Raw genomic sequence first — 9,885 nt, 5'->3', positions numbered from 1 at the left:
ATTACTTATGTATTTTGGTGATGCTAATTTTAATACCCTATCAGCAAAGAAATAACTACTCCCCTTTTTACTTGGATTGGGTGATTTGACAGGAAAGACACATACCGGTTATTGTTGGTCAGTTTACGGTAAATTGAAAGGGCTAATTTACTATTATTTCTGCCGATCCAGATATCCAAAAATGGTAACTTATTCTCTGTTTCTTTTTCAATTGTAAAAACTAATTCCCTTCCTAAAAAAATTAAATTTTCAAGAAAGCCCCTAATTCCAAATAACTAAAATACCATCCATGTATCTTCCCCAAAATTAGATTTTAAAAAATAAGCGTCTACAGTTAAAGTTTCTACATACTCTACAAAATGTTTACTAACAACGGACTTAAATCCCCCCCCCCCCCAAATGGGAAAAGCCTAATTTGATGGAAAAAATTATCCCTAAACTTAAAACAGTTTGTATAATTACTAGCTATTTTAACTTAAATTTAATGTAGTTCTATTTCAATTCCCGCAGATGATCTTTTTATCTCATCCTTGTGTTCTTCAAGTTTTTTTTGGATAAAATACTAAAAGATTTATCAAAAGGAGTATATGTATGCACTTATTTAATTTCAAAACTAAACAACCTAGATTCATTCGACATTTCCACATTTATCAGCTTGTTTTAAAAAAAGATTCTGGGTTTTCTATGTAAGAATTTTGGTGAAATAGTAAAGGTTTCAGTGTCTTTGCTATCCATTTTGCGATCTTTTCCGTTGGTGAGCTAGTAGTCCATACTATAGGTCTTAGAGGGATACCTATTTTATGTATGTTTGGCACACTGTATATTCTTGGGCAGACTGATCCTTTTGGAAGGAACTTATAACACATTAGTGGCGTGATATTTCCGTTAGTCTTAACCTCTTTAGGTCCGCTAAGACTGGCCCCCAGAGAAACAAGATGTGAATAAAAACATATTTTTCGTACTCTTATGGTTTAAGACCCTTTACTCCACAGCACAAACCGTGACCTCCCCCCCTTAGTCTGTCTGAAATTGTTTTGTTGTGCATTTATTAACGTTTAGCCTAATATAAGACGTCTATCTATACTTCTTAGTCATAAGCCTTAATTTCAGTGACATACCTTTTGTGTTACCGAAACAAAATATCAAAATCTGGAACTATGAAATATTTCGGCATCTTTTATGTTGTATTTATTCAATAAGTCCAGTAATGAGAATTCAGTAGATAGTTTTAAGTGAAAAGTGCCCATTGGAAAATAAATAATTTGTGAACAGGGGCGCACCCATCTCTGAGCCAGTCCCTTATACCAAAACTAAGAGATGTAATGTGGAAATGTTTTAAGAAAGTAAAATGATGATAGTAGGATTAGAATTAATGCAGAGAAGCTTCAAATGTTTTTAGAATAACTTAATCGGAATATGGAGATTTGCTGTTACATTCTCAAGTAAGATCGTCAAGTCAAGACAAATTGTTTAGGAACCATGGTGCTTACCAGCTCATGTCAGACGGATCTTCAGTCGATTCTGCATCAGATAGTTCACCAACTTCTCCTTTTTGTTCATTTACTTTTTCTATTCCATTTTCTTCCGCCTCTCTTGCCCCAGCTATTAGCTTTTTAAATTTTGCTAAATATGCTAGAGTTAGTTCTTCTCGATTTGGTGCTGCAAGGGAATACAGGCTTTCAACAACTAACATCAATACAACAGTCTCCATACCTATTAAAATAAAACCTGGCTAATACAAAAGCCTCGTATTCCATAGAAAATTATTTTTAGTTATTATAAGGCAATGCGCAAACGTATGTGGGTACAATCCGGCAACAATATTTCAAAATAAAAACAACACCAAAACAAGACATCAATCATGCGACCACCCAGCAATGAAAACTTTGCATAGGTAAGTACACTTTCGGACGCAAAAATATCTTCATATTAGAAAAACAAATCGAAATCAAATGGACATAATAGAAAATCTTAACTTTATTATCATAGAAATAAGACAAAGCCAAAGAAGGAATCTGGTAAATTTATTTCCATTTTAGGGACAAGTGAGTATATTATTACATATTAATATATTATATATATATTATTACATATTAACAACAATTTTTAAAGTCGTTAAAGTCTTTGTCGTATGACTTAAGTCATACCGTCGTAAAGTGGTATAGACTTAAGGCCACAATTTCTGGCAGTAGAGAAAGACGTACACAAAATTTTATATTGAATGCCAGGATAGGGCCAAAAGCTGAGGACTTCATGTGGAAAATGAGGGTCAGAAATATTCCAGGTGGGATGAGAGAGGGAGAAGGGGGTCAAAGGTTCTATTTTAGTGTGCGATAACCCGCAAGTGAAATAGAAGTTAGGAGGGTTCTTAGGAGGATCTTCTGAACTTCTTAAGAGCTTCCTGCCGTAATTTAAATGAGACACTTATTGTTGGGGTTCCACCCCTGTTTCTTTTCTTTTTCAGATAAATGACCCATTTTCTTTTCTGTAATTATATTTGCCTATAAGATAATTTTTAATCCTAATTTGAGTTCTGGTTGCTAAGCTAGATTCGTTCGCAATAAGTAAGCTTTGAACTAAATTCTATTTTGGACTTCCTGGTCTGAACCATTGAAAGATAAAGTTAAGAAAAAGGTAGAATGGATTTTGAATGGGGATTGAGAGGATTGGCTTGGGCGAAGTGAAGATCCACCCCTATGAAAAGTTGTTGTACAGAATGAATTTTTGAGTTAGTCTACTTTGAGACCCCGTTTGGGGGACTATATCCTTTTGGTTATATGTATGTGACCTTTGGAAGATTACAAGTAAGATATTTTCTACAACGGTGTAGACTAATTTTTCCAGGAACCCAGACAGGGTAGGAAAAGAGTTACGAGATACCGTCATTATTATATTGACAGGGGGGTTCGTTACCTCCAAGGAGATAGTTAGGGATTTTTAGTTAGAATTTTTGAGTTAGTCTACTTTGAGACCCCGTTTGGGGGACTATATCCTTTTTGTTATATGTATGTGACCTTTGGAAGATTACAAGTAAGATATTTTCTACAACTGTGTAGACTAATTTTTCCAGGAACCCAGACAGGGTAGGAACAGAGTTACGAGATACCGTCATTATTATATTGACAGGGGGGTTCGTTACCTCCAAGGAGATAGTTAGAGATTTTTAGTGGTGACCCGGGTTGGGTACACCCTTGGCCTTAGAATTTTGGCCATTTGACCGCTCGATCCCGTAATCATACCCTGGGGCAGGGTATACTGTAAATTGGGTATTAACCAAACCCTATATTCACAGAACCGTTGTGGTGGGCGCGGGCATCCCATTATAATATTTTGCGCCGCCGGGGGCTTTCCCTCCAGTAAGTGGTGTAGCACCATTTTTGCACCAACAAGTGGTGATACCCGTACCTTACCACTATAATACTGGTGGCAGAAAGAAAGGTCCTATCAGTAAACCTGATAGTAAAAGAATTCCGCGTTTTCGAAGAGACAAGTTGAGTTACCCTACATAGTAGCCTATTGTGGTTACATATAAAAAAAAATCGCAAAGAGAAATTTTTTTATCTGGGCTGTGCCTAGTTAGATAATAATAAGTAATAAAATCTAAGAATCAATATACCACGCAAGTAATTAACTTGTGAGACAAAGGAGGCTGCGTCACCTACGTAGAATTGGCAAATTAAAACGCAACAATTTTTCACGAAAAAATAAAAAGAGACATTGGTAAAAGGATTTTCATTTGGACAGAAGACGTTAAGTAAACCTTGAAGTAATGGCGGACGAACAGAGAATTCAGACAAGATCAGAAAAGGGACAATTGGAGGAATTGGATATGAATTCGAAAGAAACTACCGCAGTAAAACAAAAATCGTATAAAGACACACAATTGTATGCGACTCCCGCTGGAAATACCCAAAGAAAAACACCATCAGATAGAACCATATATCACTCAGGGTGTGAAATAGACATTTCTGACACGTGTGAAGGGGAAATATTCAAAACAAAATCAGTAATAGAGCAATCTCCGGTACAAACCGTGGAGGAAGAAAAGAGTTTAAGGCAGATTCAGAAAGAACTATTCCCAGATAGAGAAACCCAGACAAAAGCAACAGTGGCAATAATACATGAAGAAAAATCATTATATGAAAATACGGGTAAAACAATACCAACTCACCCTTCAGATGAGGTACAAAATGTAGGGGAGTTGCGGGTAAGCAGAAAATACGGGTAGAGAACGAACAGACTTAGAAAATGAATTGAGAAGAAATAATGACAGACGGAATCAAAGTAGTCCGAGTAGAAAGAGCAGTGTTGAATCGAGATCCAGCAGGGGCTCACGAAAAATTAGTCATGTAGATATGACACAATACATATTAAATTTCATGGAGAAAGAGAGAATAGCCAGAGAACGAAAAGAAAGAGAGAGGGATAGAAAAGAAAGAGAGGATAGCTAGAGAGAAGAGAATATTAGAATAGCTAGAGAACGAAAGGAAGAGGCTGATAGAATAGCCAGAGAACAAAAGGAAGAGGCTGATAGAATAGCCAGAGAACGAAAGGAAGAGGCAGATAGAGAGGATAGAAGAGAACTAATGCAAATGATTGCTGGGAGAAATTCCCAAGAGCCTCAGAAATCGTCTACAGTAGAGGTAATGCAGGCAGTAAACCTTCAACCAATGAAAGAAAATAAGGATGTATATTTGTACATGTACAATTTTGAAAAAACGACAGAATTAAGCGGATGGCCGAGAATCAACTGAGTAACATCAATGCGGCCATTCCTTAACTACAAAGCACAAACCGCTTTTAAGGCATTTCCGATGCACTACTCAAGAGATTTTAAAAGACTAAAACAATCTATTTTTGAAAAGTTTCAGCTCTCCCTCGAGCAATTTCCAAGAAGGTATAGAAATGAAAAAAAACAAGACAACTAAACTTACAAAGAGTTCGGGTACAAATTAAAAGATATGTGTTTAAAATTGCTAGAGTTAGAAAATTATAGAATATTAGAAGACCCAGAGGAGATAAAGGAAAAATTGACGGAAGTGATATATAAAACAGTAGCGGAAAATTTTTAGAAAATACGCACAGAGAATTGAAAATATATTTGAAAGAAAAGAACCCAAAAACAAGTGAAGAAATGGCGGAAATTGCAAATAGATAGACTGAAATAAGAGAAAAAATGGAGAACAAAGACATATTTCTATAAAGAGAGTAAAACAAAAATAGGCACTAAAACAAAGCGCAAGGGGACTTAACTTGATATAACTGTGGTACTACGGGACATTTTACAAGAATCTGCCCAAGTAAATATGACCAAAAACCAGATAAAACGACAGCCTGAGCCATGACCCACAATAAGAAAAAAAATCACGCATGTGCAGAGTCGCATAAAATATACAGAAAATTGAATGGGAATTAGTTGAAATGGCAATTGATTCTTGCAGTGACCAAACTTATGTGTGAAGTAAGCTAATAGATAAAATGGAGATAGACCATAAAAATAAAATTACAACATTATGTTATTATGGACCCAAGCACCCATGCCCGTCTGCTAGAGGTAAGAATAGAAATTGACGGAAAAATATACAACTTCGTTGACTACGGGGGGAGGTGGACCGGCCCATAAAACAAATTGGGAGGCTGTGCCCCCCTGTCGGAAAAACGAAATGCTTGATACTCGTCTTCGAAATGTTGATAATCCACAAAAATAGGATGCGGAAGTAAAAAGGCCACAGAATATTGAAAATAAGACAGGTGAAAACGATTTTTCGGGAAAATTTCCAGAAAATGGAAAACTTGAGAACACTTAACGAGTGTAAAACGCCGAAAAATGTTTGCCAAAATGAAGCGCTGATAGTACCAGAGAAAAAGGAGACGAAATTTATTTTACGCGCTTTTCCTCGTAAAGTTCGAGAAATTTCAGTACAATATGAAAAACCAAATGTCGGAGTTCAGTTCCCATTTGCTGACGAAATATTTGCTTCTGCGGTAAGAGTAAAGAAGACTAAAAGAGAGAAAAAAAAAATGCGAAACGGAACTATAATAAAGAAAGGCAGACAAAGATGTTGGACACTGGAGTCCAAATCAGATTTAACGATGATTTATTATTTTGCGCGAATGACAAAACTGATAAAAGTAGAGATGAAAAGAGAAATGCAAAAAAGCGACAAAATTTGAAGATTCAGCCTGCAGTGGCGAGAAATAAAAAGCTGGATGGGCTGTGCCTTGATAACATAAATAATAAGGGGGAAAAGAGGTCCAAGATCCATGGGGAATAAAACAAGATGATTACAAAATAAAGCTGAACGACCTACAACGGGTTGGGGAAAAGTTGGGAGATATTGAATGTCAAGTCGGATTGAAAAAACTTGGGAAGGAATCTCAGATTAGTGCTATCAACTCAAAAGAGATTTCGATCCTTTATGACGGGGAGGAATCCCTTGGGGAAGATCCCCTGCGGGAATACGCGAAAGATAGCCCTTTTCCTCAATGCACAACTGGCGGACAAGTTGTGATCCCTTTACAGAGGTTTTGTCTCTCTGATCTGGAGTCCTTCGGGGATACTCGCTCCCAGTCACTTCATGCTTCACCCAAACCTTTGTCCAGTAACCCTATTCATAGTCGTTATTATTCATGGGAATCGACAATTATTTCCGGCAAATTGTATTCAGTGGGAGATGTATCCAAATTTCATCTTCAATTAGCATCAAAGCATATTCTTCGTTTGATTATCCCAGGGGAGGGAACCCAGAAAAAAGGCGATGCATGATTCGCTCAAAATTTTACTTCATTCCCAGTCCCCTTATCATTTTCACAGGCCTGTGCATTTTCAGCCTTAGATTATTTGAAATTATGCCAAGGGGCAATTTACACTTTAATTTAGATGTGGCGCTTTTTCCACAGATAGAAATTAAAAGGCTATTGCAGCCAATTATTTATGATGGCTGGCATCATCGAATGTGCCAGAAACTCATTCTCTGCTCCTCGCGAATGTAAATTTCGTGAGAGCGAGAAATTTCTTATTTTGTTGCAAGATTAAGTTCTACGAATCTCGTGGATTCTTCCTTCTTTGAAATCCCAAGCTTGATGAAAAGAGCTGTACATATAATAGCTTTGATTGGTTGGACAGAAATACGGAATGGCAATGGAACAAAGCCAAGGGGATGGTATAGTCGTGAAGCCATAAGCCAACGGTTAGCTGCAGTGAAGATGTACAAAAGTAGGGAGAACAGAAGATAGACAAGTTTGGCGATTTTGAAGTTAAGCGTTATATTTGTAAGGGTGGACCAGCGTGGCGCATGGGTGGTCATTTATCTTACGGAGGGAGGTGTTGGAGTTCCACCCCTGTTTCTTTTCTTTTTCAGATAAATGACCAATTTTATTTTCTGTAATTATATTTGCCTATAAGATAATGTTTAATACTAAGTTGAATTCTGGTTCCTAAGCTAGATTCTTTCGCAATAAATAAGCTTTGAACTAAATTCTATTTTGGACTTCCTGGTCTGAGCCATTGAAAGATAAAGTTAAGAAAAAGGTAGAATGGATTTTGAATGGGGATTGAGAGGATTGGCTAGAGCGAAGTGAAGGTCCACCCCTATGAAAAGCTGTTTAACAGAATGAATTTTGAGTTAGTCAACTTTGAGACCCCGTTTGGGGGAGTATATCCTTTTTGTTATATGTATGTGACCTTTGGAAGATTACAAGTAAGATATTTTCTACAACGGTGTAGACTAATTTTTCCAGGAACCCAGACAGGGTAGGAAGAGAGTTACGAGATACCGTCATTATTATATTGCCAGGGGGGGGGGGTTCATTACCACCAACGAGATGGTTAGAGATTTTTAGTGGTGACCCGGGCTGGGTACACCCTTGGCCTTAGAATTTTGGCAATTTAACCGCTCGATCACGTTATTATACCCTGGGGCAGGGTATACTGTAAATTGGGTATCAACCAAACCCTATATTTACAGAACCGTAATGGTAGGCGCGGGCATCCCATTATAATATTTGGCGCCGCCGGGGGCTTTTCCCTCCAGTAAGTGGTGTAGCATCATTTTTGCACCAATAAGTGGTGATACCCGTACCTTACCACACCAATACTGGTGGTATTGTGGCCAACCACTATAATACTTATAATTTCACTAGAAGTACAATACGTAGTCTCGACCACAATTTCTTGTGGTCGATCACAATTTCTCGACCATGCATAATTTCTTGGACAAAATGTTTCGACGCAAAAGATATTTTTGAAACGTTTTTCAAGATTAAGGATTATAATACTATGCAGAGTCACCTAAGGAGTTGTCTTCTTTTAACTTTCCAATGCTATCCTTAATTATTTATTCTTTTAACTTTCCAATGTTATCCTTAATTATTGATTTTTCTACAATACAATATTCATTTTATTTATTTTCTTTTGGAGAATTATAACCGAAGAAGATGGGAAAATGGATAGAAACGGATCCTCGGCCTTTAAAGTTGCTTTTAAGGGGAATTGAGATGTAATAGCCTCACTTATTTAATACTGTTACTCAGTTGAACATTAGAATTACCAATAAAACTACCATAACTGGCACAGTTAGAACAAGTCTTTAAATGGATAATAAACATGCATATACCTTTAAAGGAAACTATTTTTTAGAAGGAAGGGGTTTTCCCCTCCCCGCGATACCTCAGAGGCAAAATCAGAAGTGCTATAAACTATAATTTATTTTAAAATTCTTAAGCAATACGAAATGACACTAAACTGTTAGCTGGATACAGTTGGCCAAATATTCACAACAGCCAACTTCCTTTTTTGCGTAAATTGGCTCACGCATTAACAGAAGCAGCAATAGCTCATATAATTAATAAAACCATTATTAATTATATTAAAAAATCACCGTTATGTCCATTAAATACAAATGGTAATAAAAGACAGAAAAGTAGAAAAAATACAAAAAGACAAGATTAAATATTAAGATATAACGGATAAGATAAAAGAAATAAAAGCAAGCTTCATATTGACTACACGAGAGCCATTGGGTAAGAATTCTAGGCATTTTATAATGGGATAGCATCTCAGAAATAAAATCAATTTTCCTGAAACTTTTATTTTTGATTAGTGTAATGAGAATTTTTTCTTTTTTGAAACGGATAATTTCTTCAATCACTCCGCTACGGTATTTCAAGGCAGCCAGTGAAATGTCACGTCGTATGGACTTGTGACAAATAACAGATGAAGTTTGGTGCTAAACTAAAAAATGTTTGCCTGTGCGAAAAAAAAAAAAAGGTCCGTGGATTCAAAGTAAAAAAATCAAATGACAGCTATTCCCCTTTACAGGAAATTACCTTTAGCTGGCGGTAATTTCTCTTTCTTAGCTTTGTATTCTTCTTGTGTTTGGTGAAATGACCGGAGCACATCATTGTTGTCATCTTCACTCTCGGTTTCTTTATTCTTCTTTGGCTCTGTTTTGGACAATTTGTTTTTATCTGTTTTCAATGACTTTTTCAATTCTTTGAATTCCTTCCTGAGTGACTCGCTAAAAAATATAGATAAGTGATTCTTTTATTTGTGAGTTTTAATAATACATTTAATACCATATAGTACCTAAACTGAAAAAGCACAAATTAACAGAGAAAGACAAAATATGAGAAAGATAATAACATTAAAATGGAACCAAAATTTCATAATTCTTGGAGGGGCATTGTTTAGGGGTCGTCAGTTCACGAAAACATAGGTGAGGAGGATTTTTAATGAAAATAAAAAATATGCCATTCGAAATTTAGAGGGAGCCTCCCACCGCATTTCCTGATTTGCGCCTTGATGTTGTTTTTCTAGAAAATCATTTAGGAGTTTCTTCAGGAAACATATATAGCAGAAAGATAATAAAACTCCACTACATTGCA

At 36.3% G+C, this 9,885-nt stretch overlaps 1 protein-coding gene across 2 annotated transcripts in view; it reads right to left on the bottom strand.

Moving 5' to 3' along the window:
- Positions 1 to 9,885, bottom strand: part of LOC148956341 (spliceosome-associated protein CWC27 homolog) — a 46,801-nt gene that overhangs the window by 5,123 nt on the left and 31,793 nt on the right. Inside the window, exons 8-9 of one of the 2 annotated variants that reach the window (XM_089105467.1) lie at positions 9,328 to 9,518; positions 1,491 to 1,713 (exon numbers count right to left, since the gene is read on the bottom strand). In XM_089105467.1, coding sequence (XP_088961593.1) covers positions 1,491 to 1,713; positions 9,328 to 9,518 — 414 coding nt within the window. The remainder of the gene's footprint in view (positions 1 to 1,490; positions 1,714 to 9,327; positions 9,519 to 9,885) is intronic. The other variant, XM_089105527.1, reaches the window with a different exon arrangement.

This window comes from Artemia sp. Qi Xiang Cuo, chromosome 1 (assembly GCF_049724085.1).
Source record: "Artemia sp. Qi Xiang Cuo chromosome 1, ASM4972408v1, whole genome shotgun sequence".
In the NCBI taxonomy this organism is placed as follows: domain Eukaryota; kingdom Metazoa; phylum Arthropoda; class Branchiopoda; order Anostraca; family Artemiidae; genus Artemia; species Artemia sp. Qi Xiang Cuo.
Note: the sequence above shows the minus strand (reverse complement) of the source record. Positions and strands in the feature narration are given on the sequence as shown.